The sequence below is a fragment of the Trachemys scripta genome, chromosome 2 (genome assembly GCF_013100865.1).
Source record: "Trachemys scripta elegans isolate TJP31775 chromosome 2, CAS_Tse_1.0, whole genome shotgun sequence".
Taxonomy (NCBI): Eukaryota; Metazoa; Chordata; order Testudines; family Emydidae; genus Trachemys; species Trachemys scripta.
Window position 1 is genome coordinate 89,742,886 of NC_048299.1, and position 19,203 is coordinate 89,762,088.

Here is a 19,203-nt window from a genome sequence, read left to right on the forward strand (position 1 = left end):
ACACTATGAATGCACTTAAATTAATAGCATCTTTTACCAGTAGATATTTTTCAATTACTGTAATGCTGAAAAAATAAACAGACCAGTAATATATAAAAAGGGATATAAAAATCTGATTTGTAAAAATCTGATCTCAGGCATTTTCATGGATTGGAAACTGTAGATCAATTTATATATTCCATAGCATTTAATCCCATTAGTAAGTATCATGGTGCCCTCTCTCACTCTTTGAAGAAAGTTGCCTGTCATTTGGTATTTTGGCAAGGCTAGATTGTGCATCTTTTTTTGCTTATTTCCTGCCTGCACAACATGTTGTTACAGAGAGGTCTTGCCATGACAAGGTGTTACTAACCAGGGGATCTTTCACTGTGATACCGCACATTTCATGCATTATGACTGTCGGGGGATGTGCCTGCTATCTGCAAAGCTTTTTAACCCTATACAAGGCTCCCTGTTCCTGAGTCCTTCCTCCAGGGCTAATCCTATACCTATGGAAGTTGGTGGGAGTTTTGCCATTGGCTGAAGAGGACTCAAGATCAGGCCCAATTATAGGAATGATGTCAGAGATCTTTTAACACACTTGCTTCTTTCACATCTTTATTCCCCCACATCTAATCAGTACCGTATGATTAGGAAACACAACTGTAGGAGTTCCCGTACAGGCCTTTCAAGTAATAAATACCTTCCCAGATTTTTCAAGCTCGTAGACTGTTCTTTGGGTCTTTTGGTATATTTAACTGTTGGGTTTACAATGAGAATAAACAGCTCTTGCTGCATTTTTAACCTCAACTCAACCAGACTCAAGCTTAGAGCATGAACCCAGCCTGCAACCGAATGGTCCTGAAAAGCTGACAAATTAGAAGTATTTGGGAATTCCTCATGAAATACCACTGTAAATAATTGCTGCAGTGGATTTGGGACAGTAATAAACAGTCCCAAGTTAGTTTCAGTCCAAAAATTACAAGATCTTGAGACACTGGTACTTACTGCACTTGAAACATTCATAGTTACTGCAGCCACTTTCATTTGAAATAATGGCTCATCCTGCTGTGACACATCATGAGATCTTGCTATGGGTATCAAACAGGTGAGCCAGCTTTATGGAGGCAATGAGGGTTTAGAAATTTGTGGGTGGGAATCTTCAGTGGTGCATTTGTGGCTATCTATTTCTAACGTAGTCTTTTAGCTTGTAATTTAGGTGGATCTGGGAGCATGGTCTCATGTCTGCAGAGCTGCTGCTGCTCCCCTGGCTCTCTGCTAGGCTCCTACGGTATGCATCTCTGTGGGGCTGCTCTTTCAAGAGTCTCAGTAAAGTCTGAACAACCTGTAATGAGACTCTTGATGGAGCAGCCCCGGAGGGCTGCAGAAAGGCCATAGCAGAGAGGGAGAAATTGTCAAAAACAATGCAGGGATGAGACCAGACGAGTCGACTCAGCAATGAGAGCTGCAGTTTCATAAGCCACCATCACATGACCATGGTCCCAGGTTAGGACAGTCTGGTGGAAGTGTGGGGTCAAGCAATTCCAAAAGGAAAAGAAAATCGCTCCCAAACCAAAGTAAAACTTTTTAAAGGTTTAGGAAGGTTTTCCAAAGCTGCTGACTTCTTTAGGGGGAGGGATAGCTCAGTGGTTTGAGCATTGGCCTGTTAAACCCAGGGTTGTGAGTTCAATCCTTGAGGGGGTCACTTAGGGATCTGGGGCAAAATCAGTACTTGGTCCTGCTAGTGAAGGCAGGGAGCTGGACTCGATGACCTTTTGAGGTTCCTTCCAGTTATGAGATAGGTACTTCAAGCATATTTCAGAACTCTTTTTGCCATCTCCAGTCTTTACTACAATCCTGAATAAATCGCAACTTTTTTTAGTGGGGTTCCTTTAGGTAGCTTCAGTGATGAGTAGCAAAGCACGGCGGAGAGGGGGGGAGGTTGTGACACCCCAGAGGGAACTTTGGGAAGCGTTCTGCCTCAAGTATCACACAGGATTTGTAGGAGTGCCAAAACAGGAGCATGCCAGGGTTCAAGGTTGGGAGCATGGAGCTGTTTTCCTCCAAAACAGCATGTCACTTGTGATGGAAAACACAACATGAATTTTTGCTGTCTGTTCCCTGTCCTGGAATCTCAGCCCAATATCAAATTATATTACCTGCTTGTACTCCATCTTCATGCCTAAACTGATGTTACATGCTGTATCTCTTTAACTTTGCTTAGCATAACAGAGATCTTGCACACCAGAGCTGGTTGCTGTAGTTAGCATACCTTCTGCTGAGAGGTGGTCTGTACGAGTTGTAAATGCAGGTGCTTTTATTGGATTTAAATGTATGTTGCATGCCTTATTTGGAGATTCTCTACTAACTGAACCACACCCACTGCAGCTCCCATAACACATTCACCCAGGATTGGTAGGACACTCAAGTTATTTTATATATTTGCAGCATCTTTTCTCCCTACACAATTTTTTTTTTAATTCCAGACAGGATGTTGGAGCTCAGAATTTCACACGCTAGGTTGAATGAGGCTTGTGGCTCTCCCCCTTGGGAGTGAATCACTCCTCGGAACTTCTGAAAACAAAATATCTAAATCAGGCCAGGCAGTAAAATATTCTTGTACACAGACACCCCACCCCCATGTGAATGTTTACATATTGCGATTGTTGTATATCAAAACGGTCTGATGCTGGTAGCTAAACCAATAATGAGTGAATTGTACAGGTCCTCCCAGACAAATGGCAGTGCAAATCTGTATAATGTCCAACACCATCATACAGTCTATTTTGTTTGGGAGGGCTAGAGGTAAGGGCTGGGGCTGGTTGGGGAGCTTGTTACGGGGGAGGGAGGGTGCTTCTGTCCTGTAGACCAAGTAAATATACGTGTATAAATGCCATAAACATCATAAGGAAATGATAGATGCCAATTTAAAAAAAGGCAAACAGTAGCAGTTGCTCCAAATAGATGTGCTCTCTTTGGCATTTAGTAAGCTTGCAGGAACTGAAAGAAAAGGAAGTTTAATTTAAAGAAGCCTCCTGCCCTACTTAGCTAGGGATCAGCTGCCCAACATGAAATAATAATGCATTCAACCGTCCATCTTCTAATAAGTAACCTTTATCATCACTGCATTCACCAGCGCTAACAGCAAGCAGTGGGTATGAAATGTTGTATGAATTCAGGGAAAACTGATAGGAGCTTTGTGACCTTAATGTGATTATCTTTGTGCTAATGCATACAGTAGAGAAGAAACCACAACACTCAATATGAAGGGTCCAATTCATAAAAAATGCATGTACCATTAACAGGGGATATTTATGCACTGTAGTTACAAGGTGAAAAAAGTGGAATGAGCCTATTTTGAATAAAGAACATGCTTTTGCAATTATATCCCTTCCCCTTGTCTGCAGTAGCAATGCTTCTTTTCTCACATGAAGCATGTCAAATGCAAAAATAATTGATATAGGGTCTAACAATAAAATGTGTGTTTATTTTATTAAATGATTTCAGTTAGGGGGAAAAAGGGGAGGGAAAGGGATGGAGGAGGAAGAAAGAGGAAAAAGAAGAGAGAGGAAGACGCAGCCCCACGGGACTCATGCTCTGGGAGTCCACCAAAAGTATTCCACAATCCCACGGGCCAACTTCCTTTGTCCTTTAGACAGTCAAGTTTGGTGGACAGTCAAGTTTTCCCACGCTGCGCCACGAACAAAGGGCTAGAGTGACCACATTTTGGGAAGGCACTAGGAAGTTTGGGATATGGGTTGTTGGACTCTGTCCCGCATAATGTGTAGATGCTGGAGCCCCAGGTTGGAACACATGGGTTAAACAGATCCTAACCCAGAGTTACAAATGAGTGTAGACACTCAAGCCCTAGGTTAACAAACCCAGGATCTGCTAACTTGAGTTCTACTAACCCTGGGCTGACATTTCAGTGTAGACATACCCTGTGAGATATTATATCACTTTCATAAACAAATATGCATTATTACTCATAGACTCATAGACTTTAAGGTCAGAAGGGACCATTATGATCATCTGGTCTGACCTCCCACATGATGCAGGCCACAAAGCCGTCCCTACCCTTTCCCTTGACTCTGCTGTTGAAGTCCCCAAATCCTGTGGCTTAGTGACTTCAATTGGCAGAGAACCCTCCTGCTAGCGATCCCTGCCCCATGCTGCAGAGGAAGGCGAAAAACCTCCAGGGCCTCTGCCAATCTACCCTGGAGGAAAATTCCTTCCTGACCCCAAATATGGTGATCAGTAAAACCCCGAGCACGTAGGCAAGATTCTCCAGCCTCACAGTGTTTTAGGCCTGATTCAGCAAGGTGCAGAAACATGTGCCAAGCACGTGACTAGTCCCGTGGATTTCCGTGGGTTTACTCACACATTCCAAATCAGGCATATGCTTTTGTGCCTTGCTGAACTGGAGCCTTTTGGAGAACATGATGTTTCCCACGAAGAACAAGAGGATGAAACAAAGATCTCTGTGTAGTCAGAGGCAAGCTGGATTTGGAATCTGTGGCAGTCTGGAAATTATGCAACAGCTCTATTTACATTTTAAGATGTAGGGGGTTAATTAATTAAATATGAAATTTAATGATAAAATGAGCACATCAGCCCCGTGCTGTTTATTTGGATATCACATACAATTTATTTTTTGCTCTCGTATTTTCAGTTTTGAAGATGCCAGAGACATTTGTGTTGACAGTGCCTAGCTGCATCATCGATGTTTTCAGGGGTAAACTGGGAAAGGAGCAATTGGGACTTTTGGTGCATGGGGAGGTGTGGGAGGCAATTAGGGATTATGCAATGAACACCTTAACTGGATGTTCTATTAAAGTGATCAGCTGTGAAACAGTTAACACTATTGACATTTAAATGTCATTTTAGGTTTCATAGTTAACAAGCCATTGATATGAATTGGGCAATTTGCACCCCTCAAAGCTATTGTTTCAAGCTGTCTGCAGACTCAGGAAGCAACACTACGAGGACTCATTTGGTTCATATTTTTACAGGTTCTTGGTAGGGGTAGAAATATTTTTCTATATGAAAGCTCAGAATCTGGAGCCCAATTTTGCAGCAAGTGGTGAATTCCAGAACAAGTACTGTGGAATCATGGACAAGAAAGAACCTTTGATGTGGGCCGGCCCATGTGCTGAGTCAATTTCGTGCCTGTTCTTGGTCAATTTTATAACTGGCATTGTAGGAATACAGTTTCTGGCCCTTAAATTAAATAGAAGCATTCCAAGTGTGCGCATGTAACCTTCTGTGAGTGATACGTTATAATAATTTAATTCTTGGCCTGAGTGAAATTTTTACCAGTGAAAATCAGGAGTTACTCCTCTAAAGTCAGTAGAGTTACACCAGTGTAAAATTGGTGTGAGAGAGGAAAACTAGGCCCTTTGACTGAATTCATCAGCACTTCAGTGCAGATCAGCAGAAGACCTCAAATTTCTCTGCTGCAAATATTGTGATTAATAGAATCATCCCAATGACATATAAAGGACCTGTGCACCGTACATAGCCATCTCTTTACTGAGGCTTTACAGGTGATTTGGATGGGAAGAGCCGCCAGCCTATGGGCCCAATCCTGTGAGGTGCTGAGGCAGTGGAAGTTGAGGATGCTTAGCACTTATAGGATGGGGTTCTAAAGAACAGGCTGATTAATTGGTTGGGGATGCTGAGTTTTTCCTTTGGACAAGCTTGATTCTGCTGACCTTTCTCCTGACAATGAAGTTTTGTATGAGTGAAGTCTGCAGGATCAGGCTAAACTATGGTAGATTTTGTTTTTATTATTATTATTATTATTATTATTTATTTGTTTGTATTACTGTAGGAACTAGGAGCCCTAGTCATTGACCAGGACCCCCACTGTATTAAGTGCTTTACAAACAGAATAAAAAGACCATGGGGAGCGAAAGCTCCCTGTGAACAAGGTGGTGGAGATGTAGACGGGGGATTGAGGAGAGGTCCTGAGACTTGGTGGGAGGAGGTGCCAGCTCCAGGCTGGAAAGGAGAGTCCTGGGGCTTCTACCTGCCCCAGCCCTTCTAGGTCCCATTCCCTACTCCCCAACCTGATCTTGAGTCCCAGAGCAGCTGCTTCAGCCCCTCAGGGTCCACTCCTCCATCCGCCGTCCCACCCCATGTATGCATGAGTTTACCTAGGAACAGAGTTCCCACAATATTTCCATTGCAGGGGCTAGCCCTCTGCTTCCCCTCCCCTGGTTCTGCCTCTCCTAAAAAAGAGAGTCTCTGCCCCAAAAAGCTTACAGATTATGGCTTCATCTCAGCAGGTGCTGAGTTCCCTCAACATCCACTGAAGTTGAGCAGAATTGGGAAAACTCTACTTTCAACACCCCGAAGAACTATGTTTTACTTTGCATGTTGTCTGTTTCTGCTGCTACTTGTTGGCAATACTAGATTTAGAGGTTTTTCTTTTTCTATTGGTCATATTGTTTAAGATCTAAATGTCTATAGGCTTGGACAATGGGCATATGCTTTTATAGATGTTGACTTAAAATAATGAAATACTCTTGTAAGCATAGATTATATTTTTGTTTTCATAGTTAGGTTTGTAAAATCATATTTTATACATGAGTAGACTGAATCTCAATGGAGTCAGTACTGCAGTTTATTAACTTTGGATATTTGAATATATCACATCAAGTATTTCTAAAACATTTTTGTAAGGCAAAACAGAATGGTGAAGAAGAAACAACCCTGCTCTTACCTTCTGATTGTAAGTCACATTGACTGTGAGAACAATTAAAATTGATTACATGGCTAGCAAGGTAGGGTTGGAACTAAGCATTTCAATATGTATAGTTGCTTGAAACGCTAGTTTCTTTATTTACATTATAATTCACATGTAGCTGCCTTACTGCTATGGTGAGGTAAAATAACTTATATTTTCAGAATCTATTTGGCTCTGTTAGTGCAAAACTTCAGTATTGTAGTTAGTTGAATTATAAAAGTTGGGCTTTGAAAAATCAACAAAGCCAAAGTTTTCGGGAAAGTTATTCCGGTGGAAAGGAAGGATTGTCCAGTGGTTAGGGTGCTAGTCTGGGACTTGTTGGATCTGGATTCCTTGCTTTGCCATAGATCAGTGAATTAGCCTTTCTCTGCCTCAGTTCCCCATCTCATAGACTCATAGACTCATAGACTTTAAGGTCAGAAGGGACCATTATGATCATCTGGTCTGACCCCCTGCATGCTGCAGGCCATAAAACCATCCCTACCCCTTCCCTGGACTCTGCTGTTGAAGTCCCCAATCCTGTTTTAGGTGACTTCAATCGGCAGAAACCCTCCTGCTAGAGATCCCTGCCCCATGCTGCGGAGGAAGGCGAAAAACCTCCAGAGGCTCAGCCAATCTGCCCTGGAGGAAAATTCCTTCCCGACCCCAAATATGGCGATCAGTAAAACCCCGAGCATATAGGCAAGAGTCTCCAGCCTGACCCCTGTCAGCCATTATACAATTTACCTACCATTTCTTGGTTTTCCTTGACTACTATGTTTTACCATTAAACCATTCCCTCCATAAATTTATCTAACTTAATCTTAAAACCAGACAGGTCCGTCGCATGAGGATAGCAGCGCTTTCCTACCTCACAGGGGTGTTGTGAGGATAAATACATTTAAGACTGTAAGATGCTCCAATGCTATGGTATTGGGGGCATATAAGCACCTAAGTGTGGTAAACAGTCTAAGACCTGGCTATAACTGAGGCTGATTTCATCATCATCATCATCTCATCTACGGTTAGCAGGCCTTTGCTAGTCTGATTGTGGAACTCTGTCCCTGCTGATATCTACCTTGGTTCGTCTCGCCTCACTTTTCAAAAACAGTTGAACACGTTTTTATTTCAAAAGCTTTTTATTAGTAGCAATAGTAGTATTTAGTATCGCTTAGAGGCCCCAACTGAGATCATAACCCATAGATGCTGGACAGCCATATAGTAAGAGATGGTCCTGAAGTTATTACACTCTAAATAGACAGGACAGACAGAGAAGAGAACTGAATTTCCACATTGTCACACAGGAAGTCCATGACTGAATCAGGAATTGAAACCAGACCTTCTGAGTCCTGGTCCAATGCCTTCAATCACAAGAATATCCCTCTTATTAAAACCACACTTAGCACCCGACTAATTCCCTTTCCCTTCCATCTTTTCCCTCTTCTTTTCTTTACTGCCTCTGCGTTTTATTTGGTATTTTAAGAGGGTGGTTTTACATTATGTTTTCATATTATTTTCATTTGGGTTTTTTTTCGTTATGCACTTTTTTGACAGGTGAGGGGATGCTTTAATAATTAATTTGGTATTAATAATAACATTTATTAAATATTAAAACTGTATCTAGGTTGGTCCATGTGTCCTGGCAGCAGCTTCCGAGACTGTTAGCATGGTATTATTGAGCATGCTCTCTGAGCCGGCCTATGAGAGCGGCTCCACTAGTAACACCTGTGCTCCTGCTCCCCTCCTGCGCACAAGATTATTTCTGTTTTCAAAATGGACCACCCCACGCACCATCTCTACTCTCTCTCAACCCAAATGCCACAGCTTTCGTGTATCAGGGAGGAGACAAACCACCCCGAATGACATTAGACAGGGTGATCAGTCACCCTCCCTACAAGCATAATTAGACTCATAGATTCACATAGACTATAAGATCAGAAGGGACCATCATGATCATCTAGTCTGACCTCCTGCAGATTGCGGAGGACACAGGTGAGGACACAAGCTCCCCTAAACATCATGGGAAGAGGGGATAGCTGACCCAGGTGTGGTACATTATTATTATTATTTATTTATTTACTATTTAAGATTTTCAAAATTGGGAAAGGAAAAAGGGTGAGGCCTAAAAATAATACCTAGCTCTTATCTAATACTTTCCATCAGTAGATCTCAAAGCACTTTATAAAGGAGAGCTGTATCATCATCTCCATTTTACAGATGGGGAAACTGAGGCACAGGGCTGTAACGTGTCTTGCCCAAGCTCACCTAGTGGCAGAGGCCGGAAAAGAACCCAGGCCCCTGACTTGTAGGCTAATGTTTTATCCACTAGGCTACACAGCCTCCCTCATGTGAGAAGGATTTAAGTCCAGAGCATTCATGCCCTTACTTTCAACCCAGTATCACAGAGTTGGCTAGAAGGCCTGTCCATTCACAAGATCTTTTTCTGAAGGGGCAGAGAGCCTGGTGCGCCTGCATATGGGGAGAGATTGTAACTCCCACTTAGTAGCCGGTCACGTAACACGTGCCGGGTACCCTGCAAACACCAGCCAGATCTGTTCTCACACTGCTAACCATTTCGGTTATAGTCCCTTTCTGTTGTTATGCTGCTTTATACTCACAGAAGTGTTCTGAGGCTTAATGAATTCATGTTTGAACAGGGCAGCGATATCCTTGTGAATGGACTGTACAGTTGTTGAAGTTGATCTAACGAGAGGCAGTGGCATGAATCCAGACATTGGGAAAATAACACTTTGGCAAATCTTTTTAAAATAGCCAAGGTCCCATTTGCCTAGGGAGGTCACTGAGGCAACAACAATAAAGGGTTTAAGAGCTGCTGAATTAAAACATAGGGGAGAGGACAATCCAGAGCTCGTGTGGAAGGAAAGGCTAGAAATCTTGCTGCTAGATAATGACCTACGAGGCCTTTCTGGTCCATCATCTATGATTCTGTGAATCACAAACAGTAAATATAACAAGGTACTCTCAGTACTTTGTTTTGTTAGCGGAATTCTTCTAGCATGGCAGAATCTGCCCTGCTAATTCGGGGAAATAATACTGTGGGGAAGGAATGAATCATAGCGTTCTACAAACCTTTTGTGGCTGTATTTTGTGTTCCTGGATGTCTTTGCCGGGGCTTCTCACTGAAGATAATAGGTGGCAGAGAACAACTTCTGTTTGCTTGGGTGATGCAGCGAAACCTCCAATCACCCAGAAATTCTTGCTCAGCCACATTTACTCACTGCTCAGCCAACAAGCTGCAGATTTCCCTCCTGACTTTGAAAGAAAACTTGAGTCTGGAGTGGCTGCTGTAGCAGATAGATTAGGAGATGGGCCTATAAAACTAAGTACACTACATGTGTATGAGAAAAATAAATATGGGCATGAGGGGTAGTGTGCCTTTTTGATCCTGAAAAGACAGCATGCATAATTTCATCTGGAGACTGTGTAAGACCTCATTCATACACATGAAATTGTATGCCATTTCAACAAGACTCCTAAACTGTGTTGAAAGTGAGCTGGAAGAACCAGGCACAGTATTCATGCACTGGAATAAAAACAGATGCAGCGTCTTGAATAAACAGCCATATAAAATGAATGAAATCCTATTTGATTGCAATTAGTGCAATGCAATAAGAAAACAACATAATTAATTATAATTTAATAGTACTCTAGCTTTATTGTCTGATTTTGTATGACACCTTTTGTACAAACTGCTTCTCACAGGATTAAATATTGCAAGTTACATACAGTATACATAACAGAAAATAGTGTTCGCTAAATAAAAAATGTATTAAAACACAGACTCACTTCATTGGGAACATTCATGAGAGTAAGTACTGTGGGATCAGGCCGTTAATTAATTAAAATAGGATCATGTACTAATAGACATTTGGTTGTTGCTTTGTACTTTCTCTGAAGCCCTTCCAGGCGAATTCAGTGACAGGATACAATATTAGGAACTTGTTTCAGTAATATCATAGTCCAAGACAAAGCTCTAACTTCTTCAAGCAGGCAAACAAAAACAAATATTTAATTTTACCTCAGTGGGGGGCTAGTCAGGATCATGGGACCTGAGTGTTTGATGTAATATCATTCCTTGCATACAGCTGTCATATGAAGATAAATAAAGAGCACGCTGATATGTGGAAATAAGCTTAGACAAAGTGATGTTTATTCATAATGGATCTGATCCTGCAGTCCCTGTAGAGGCAGGAGTCATGCTGAAGGCAGTTTGAGTTTTGCCTGAGTGAGGACAGTGTTATGCATATAAAAACACAGATTGTATACATTTTCACAGTATTGTGCACATCCAGTTAAATTCCGTGCTTTCCAAGCATCGCAGATAATAAATCACACACAAAAAATGTAGTTCCTAAATCTCTTCATGCACATTATTAGGCAGTTGTTGGAGTCTTGACCAATTATAATAGGTCACCTTACCCTAGTTATTAAATGACAGTGGTCATTAAAATGCCAAACCTATTTTGACAGACTTCACTTTATAAAATGTCAAAAAGTCTGTGTGTTTTTATTAGTTGGTTCCAAATCAATTTAGAAATTTCAATAGAACGCTTGTAAGTATTCCCAAAGCAATGTCCATTTCTGACTTTCTGCATGCACACAAAAATATTACAAATTAATCAGATTTCTGCATAATGGCTCTGCACATTTATTGCCTAATCCCATTATAAAATGCTGTTGTGATTGACATATCGCGGTAGAGATAGAAGTCAATTGAATAATATGTAGCAGTCAATTTTATTTGTACCTTAATGTGATGAAGTATTTTTTTTCACATTTCCATTATTTATAAGTCTGTCCCCTTGGAGAATATATAGAAGAATTTGTTTTAAATGAGCTGATAATACCTTCTTTAAAATTTATAAGTATGACAGAATCATATCCTTTTTTTCCGTCACAGACCATGGCATGCCAATAAACTGGTTCTGAATTGTCTTGCACTTGCTATTCATAGGACAAACATTGGAAAAGGGGATCTTGTTAAGGTTTACTTAGAATTGGATTTCAACCATCCATCAGAAAAAAACTAACAGAACAAAAGCTACCGTACTGACCAGAAATCCTAAAATTGTAGCCAGGAATTTTCTTTATTTAAAACGACAGTGCTCCAGCTGCTGCTTTTGATACTTGCTGTCATTCCCTTCAGATACAGAAACAAAAAGTGGGCCTGATCCTGCAGTCCTCCTTGAAGAAGTTGTGAGTCAGTGTGAGTTCTGCCCTAGTAGGGAATGCAGGAGCGAACCTTAAGTTTGAAAGCCTATTGTTGACCATGTGTTACAGTTATTAGGATTTGTTTGGTGTTTTTCAAATCTCTTCAGTGATCTTCAGCAAAATCCAGATAGAGCTATACTGGAAAGTGTTCTATGCTCAGCATGTTTGATTCAAGCACATAGTTAGTGCTGGTTTTTGATTCTCTCAATTTAGCACCGAAATGCCTTGGTTATGACAAGCTCTGCTTTACCATATATAATTAGAGAACAAGAAGAAAGTGCCTTTTAGAAGCATGTTTGTGCTCAGTTTTTGTAATGCCTTTTATCATGAGTGGTACAGGTTTCTCTGCCTCAGTATGTGGCCAAAAAGAAAAAAAGAAAAAGAAAAAGAAGAAGAAGAAGAAGAAGCTTTATTGAGATATAAAGTAGATGTGACTTGATTGTGTCCCAGATAATTTTTGCTTTGAGAAATTAGCATAGCTGCTGCTCACCTAAGCATAAAAAATGCAGTTGCCACACACACAGAGTATTCATGTACTGTATGTAAATTGATGTATAATGCAATCCACATTAGCTGAGTTGATGATAGCTTCAGTTTCACTGCTGTCAGATTTCTGTATCTCCCTGAATGAGCTGGCTGGCCTGAATGAATGTTAGCATAATTTATGCAGCTGATAAGTGATTTGAGTGCTTGCGTTATTGATAAACCACTTTAGCATATCATTTGCAGCTTGATGTTATGTGACATCACAGTAAAATGTAATGTGCCGGTCCCTGGGCTAGATATTAATGTAGAGCTTCTCTTTGAATTCTAGGGGCCAGAGGAAACCCAGTGCTGTCTGATACAAGCACAGCTGATCAGCATCAGCCCAGTCAGTCCCACCCAGCATTCCCTGTTGGGTCCCAGGTCAGTACCTTTCATTTAGCCTAATTAAAACTGCAGTTTGATTAAAGTAATTAACAATGAATGATAATAATCTAACCATATAAATATAGAAAATATGGTGATAAATTGTTGGGCTGAATTTTTATTACACAAACATGTACAGAGAAGATGTGACACATATTTTTTAAAAAATATTCTGTTTAAGGTCTTGCTTTAAAAACAAACAGACAAGGTTTGTTTCTATATGTTTTTCCAAAGAGTAAAATGTAAATGGCTGTTGTGTTTATAAAATGAAGTTATTTGAACCTTAGATCAGTTACTTTGGAAGCACAGGTCATGATTTAATATAAAAAAAAAGTTAATGCAATTTTAATGCAAGTTTAGCTTATTGGATTTGACAGTCCTATAGTCACACACAGCTCCTGCATTAATAAAGAAATCCATTCATTATTTTATAAAGCCAAATGTTTTTTACGGTAAGGTGTGGGTGTTATACTGTTCTTCTGAACAGTTATAAAGTGCTTGATTTTCTGTATCACTTTGTGTAGGGATATCTACATTCAGTCAATTGCCCTGGGAAGGCAAGCAGATACTTGATATTCCAGCCCATTTTATAGTACGGTCTTTGAGCATCCCTTGCATCACATAGCTCCTGGAAATTATTAATTTTGCAACTTTAGCTCTGGGAAGTGTTTGAGTTTAAATTCTTGTAGATTTGGTTGAATTTGACCTTCTTGAATTCATAAACCATCTTTGGGGTACATACAGTAATTTTTTTTACAAAGTTGATGCAACTTAAGTCAAACTCTGATTTCAGAGATCAGTGGGTTGGATATGATTACCAGGGTTTCCAGTCTCAGTCTTCAGGATCTTCAAGGCTTTTTGTGTTGGAGGAAGTGTATGTTATTACATTAGAAGTGGTGCATTGTAATTGCATGTATGTACGGTAACACTACAGATGATCCCAGGCACATGTACAATGATGCCGGTGCTATTTCTTATTCAGGTGCTTACTGTATATGTTTCTTTACAGCCATTACTGACAGCTCAACAGTTAGCCTCAGCGGTAGCGGGGGTGATGCCAGGAGGCACTCCAGCCCTAAATCAACCTATCCTTATTCCCTTCAACATGGCTGGACAACTGGGTGGTCAACAAGGACTGGTCCTTACTCTGCCTACAGCTAATCTCACCAACATCCAAGGGCTGGTAGCAGCAGCTGCAGCAGGAGGCATTATGACTTTGCCATTGCAAAATCTACAAGGTAAACCACATCAATCAGTATTTTCACAGGTAGATCCATTTGTCCACAAAAATGTTATTCTTGATGCCAAATCTTTATTGAAAATTCAAAACCTTGAATCTTTTGGAATGTTTATCAAATTTATACTGCATTTTTCATAAACATTTTGTGTCAGTATTCTTCTCTCTCGTTCCACAGGCCAGTACTATGAGATCCTGGAAATAGCTAATTGGTCTGCTCTATCATACTGGCTGATGGCTTTAATTCACTGTTCACTTAAAATTTTAAAATAGCATTGCGAACTCGAATAAGATTGGCCAATGCTGAGCCTTAGCTGAGAGATTAGGGAAGAGTAAAGGAAGAGGTGCAGCTAAAAGCTTAGTATCAGGATGTGGTCATTTAGAAGTATCTGTTGTTTGATTTTCATATTACAAAAGCATCCTTTTTGTAACTGTAGTTAGACGCTCTAGGACATGTATTGCTGTCCCATACTCCCATTTATGGTACCATTCCAACCAACAGGCCCTCTAAGGGCACAACACGCAAAGTGGCATTTGCATTCCACTTAAAAATTAGTTCCCGCTTTCTACTGGTTCTTCCTAAAGTGGTCTAGGTTATTATAAAAAAGGCATGCTGTGATAAAGCTAATTCTCTCGCTACAGCTACCAAAATAAAGTGCATGAGTGTCAGTTTAAAATAAAGAGGCTGTTGCATCCATCAAGGGCACATTACTCTTATTGTGGCTGTTATAGCAACTTATGTGTGCATGGAGCTTTATAGGAAAATCTAAAGACCAATGCCCATATTCTCAAGTGTGGTGCAACCACTTGGGGCTGTGCTAGATAGTACGAGCACAAAGTGGCAGTAATGATATCTTCCGGTGGCACGGAGATGGTGAAATGGCTCCTAATCTCTGCTGGCAGTGTAGGGGGTGTGGCCAGGATTTCATTACTCCACCCTGGTCCCTGGCTGCCGTTTCAGCCCCTTGTGGCCATTGAATGCTGTTTAAATTTAGAATAGACACCATACCTGACTCAGGGCCAGGGGAGTACAGAGTTCACCTATGCATTCCCCTGCCCCCATGTCCTGAGCTGTACTGTGTTTGCCTTAGCAGAGAGTCTGGACCTAGATCTCTCTGCCCCATTGTGTTTATTATCTTAAGTCAGACTGAAAACCCAGCACAGTGAAGTAAAATGTAACTGTTGTTTTTTCGTAACGTTCACTACTCCTGATGCATGAATGTGCCTTAACAATAACACTGCTGCAGTCAAGGTGTTTATCTTATATTAAGTATAAAGGAATTTACTTATTATTCTCAATGGTGTTTATTGCTTCTTAGAAGGAGGTTGCTCGTGAGTTGAGTTGCACAATGGACAACAGGCAAAGTGAAGGAGGCTAACAAATTTATTAGAGCATAAGCTTTCGTGGGCTACAGCCCACTTCTTCAGATGCATATAGAATGGAACATATATTGAGGAGATATATATACACACATACAGAGAGCATGAACAGGTGGGAGTTGTCTTACCAACTCTGAGAGGCCAATTAAGTAAGATGTAAGTATTCTCACACTTCTTATCAAACTGTCTGTATTGGGCTATCTTGATTACCACGTCAAAAGTTTTTTTCTCTTACTTAATTGGCCTCTCAGAGTTGGTAAGACAACTCCCACCTGTTCATGCTCTCTGTATGTGTGTATACATATCTCCTCAATATATGTTCCACTCTATATGCATCCGAAGAAGTGAGCTGTAGCCCACGAAAGCTTATGCTGTAATAAATTTGTTAGTCTCTAAGATGCCACAAGTACTCCTGTTCTTTTTGTGGATACAGACTAACACGGCTGCTACTCTGAAACAGGCAAAGTGTTAGCAAAAAAACCCCATAATGAAATTGCAAGAGTAGTTTTAATGGGGAGGGACACATCCTATAGGAAAGTGATGGAAGGTGTGAGAGTGAAGAATCAAATATAGTTTTAACTCCCTTCCCCATTTTTCTTTCCTGACCTAAATGCTGGAAAAAGTTTTCCAAAGACAAAAGGGAGTTCTATTAAATGAATGCTCTACACAGCATTTTAAATACTTTTTAGGCAATTAAACTTCAGTTGCTGCTGATGACTTGATGGATTGTTTGAAGCGCCAATGTCTACAGGTTGTGAAACAGAGAAGAGGAGAGACAGTTAATGTGTTGAACAAAACTGTATGCCTGGTACTCTCACCTGTTGGTGCAGCTACTTGCCTTTACCTTGTGTGTGTTTTAAAGTTTAATGTCAACAGACCTCTCTTATCATAGTTGTAAATGGTTTTCACTTTAATGTTTAAAATAATGTCTCTCTCATACCATTAAGCTGTACCGAGGAACCTGTCATTCATAAATCATAGATGAAAAGGACACACTAATGCACACATTTTGCTTGTTTAAAATTTGAGAGTGCATGTAAAGTAGGGAATTGAAGATTAAAAAAATAATGCAGGACCAGGACCGGGTAAAAGCAGAGATAACAAAGTGAAGGGAAGAGGCCTTTTAGTGTAGGTAGATGATAAAATCTTAATGAGGAAACAGGCATTATAAAAATGTATCCCTCCACTCAAGAGTGCACCAGCTTATGGTTTCTGTGTATATAGTATTATAAATAAACATAAGCTCATGGAACTCTTACGTCATGAATTCATTCTGCTTTGCTAAATTGAATGGTATGGCCTAAGAGCTGCAACCAATTCACTTGAGTTCAGTCTTGGTATTTTCAGCCAATGAGTATATACACTGAAATTACTTTTAAACATAGAGTTTGAAAGCACTGACTTGATAAGATGTAAAATTTTCCCCAAAAACCTTGACTAAAATAGTTTAAAAAGGGAGTAAGGGATAGGGCACAGATTTAGTTAAAATGCCCACCCTTAACCATTTTCTTCCTGCTAACTTTCCCTAGCAGCAACAAAATTGTGTGGCTTTAGTGAAATCAATAAGTACAGCACTGCTGAAAACTTATTTATCTATGTACATATCTGGCCCCCATTGTCATAGAACCTGAGCGCTTCACAACAGGAATGTATGTATCCTTACAACACCTCAGTGAGGTAGGGCCATGCTATTATCCCCATTTCACAGCTGTGGAACTGAAGCACAGAAGAGAAGGCTGTCACACCAACAGTGGTGAGACTGGGGGAAGGGGAAAGAGGGAGCAGATGCTAGACAAGCAGAGGAATTGTTGTCTACTATTTAGGCCAAATTTTTTCATCTTTAATTTTAGTCCATTGCTTTTTTAGTCCTCCTTTTGCTGGCTATTGTGAACAACCTTCTCAGCTGCTACCTTTTCAATTAACCTGTAGCAGGGTCACTTAGATCTTCATCCCTCCGTTTCTTAGCAGACTTGTCTCTAGGCTGCCAAATTCAGTTCCCTGAAATTCTGTTCTCAGGTCAGGTTTTTCTAAACATTTTTGTCGTTTTAGTTGTCTTTTTCTGGGTTCTCTCCAATCTAGTAATAGCTTTTTCTTAGAGCCTCAGAGCTCAGTAACACTCTGCCTGTGGATCAACTATTCTGCATGGAGATGCCCTCTCTAAATACCTGTCCATCTGCCTTAGAGATCACATTATAGCACTGAACACTTCATAGTTTTATTGTACTCTTGCCCTCAGGTCTGTTGAGGAGTGTTCTGTGAGGTGCTGCTGAATGGCCTCAACTTTGGTTGAATTCACTGGGAATTGGGGATGTTTAGCAGTGCCCAGGAGTTGCTAAGGATCTTACTTCCTCTCTCATTCACTTGCCCTTTACATCCCCGTGGCACCTATAGCAATTGCTTTGATGGAAATTAATTAATGCATTTTAGTTGTCCGGTATAGCAGCTGGAAATGAGAAGGAGCATCCTGGAGCCAGCCAGCTCTCTCTGAATCATCAGCATGTGTTTCACAGACCACCAGTGGTCCACAGACAACACTTTGGGAACCTCTGGTCCATGCACCTATCTTAACTATATATTATTTCAGGTTTAATGCAACTATGTTGCAGAGTCCTTTACAGTTATGGAGGCTGAATAATACGTGAACCTCCCAGTCAGCTGCCAAGAGGAATCAACAAGTTGGAAATTCTGGCTCCATAACACTGAATCTTATCTGTTTTATTTTCACTGCAAATTGTAATGTTTCTAAAGTGGGTGCCAATAATGTATTTGTAAGTCTGAGTTTCTCAGTCCCAGGTTCTGAAAGAAACAAGAACAAACTATCTCCCCAAATCATTAGTGAAAGGCTTCAGAGCTGAAAGAAAGCCTTGTGTGGCTGAAAATGTGAAATCATTAAATTACATTATTTAAACAGCAGCAGGTCATATTTTTTAACTGCAATACAATGGAGAAAGAAATACATTAAACAGCTGGAGAGCTAGAAGATAGCCATTAAAATACACTGATATGGTAACACTAGACATAGATAACTGATTTTTTTTTAAAAAAGTCATTATTTACCTACAGATCTGATCAGTCAGTGTAAAGAAGTAACAGTGCCAGAAAGGCAAAATGTATTGTTTACATTTATTAGATCTTGTTTCATCTTAACTTAGCAGTGTATCTTTAATTGCAGAACAGATATAAAGTAAACAACATGCACTCTCTTCATTCCCCATGTACATGCAGCTTAATAGTCAGATGTTGGATAGGTATGAAAAGCAAGAAAGAGACAGAAAAGAAATAAACGACAATCCTCAATTGCTCACTGATCTAGAGTCCAGATTCCAGTTTTTAGAACATTTTCCTCTTTTAACTAAAATGATGCAATCCCTATTCATTTGTATTCCCCTTCAAGTAACATGAAATAGCTTTCAGAGCCTACAGAAAGTCTGTGTTTTACTTATGTATTTTAATGAGCACCAATGTCAGTAATAATCAAAATGATGTTTCACTTAGAGGAATAGTTTATTCCCAGGTACTTCTGTACTGTACTAACATAACCAGAACAAGAATGACAAGGATCAAGAAGAAGAGCTACACTCAGTAGCAATTTCAGTGAAGCCCTCAGTTCAGATACACAACCATCACTATATGAAGGCTGTATTTAACACAGTTGCAGTATATAGGACATGGGACTGGGTGCCAGGAGACCTGGGTTCTGTTCCTAGCTCTGCCACTGACTCACTATGTAGCCTTG

The 19,203-nt window shown here is 40.4% G+C and overlaps 1 protein-coding gene across 1 annotated transcript in view; it reads left to right on the forward strand.

Annotated features, from left to right (window-relative positions):
• The window catches only part of POU6F2 (POU class 6 homeobox 2), a 313,115-nt gene that overhangs the window by 74,398 nt on the left and 219,514 nt on the right, over positions 1-19,203 (forward strand). The window contains exons 2-3 of the mRNA XM_034761232.1: positions 12,756-12,847; positions 13,860-14,088. Coding sequence (XP_034617123.1) covers positions 12,756-12,847; positions 13,860-14,088 — 321 coding nt within the window. The remainder of the gene's footprint in view (positions 1-12,755; positions 12,848-13,859; positions 14,089-19,203) is intronic.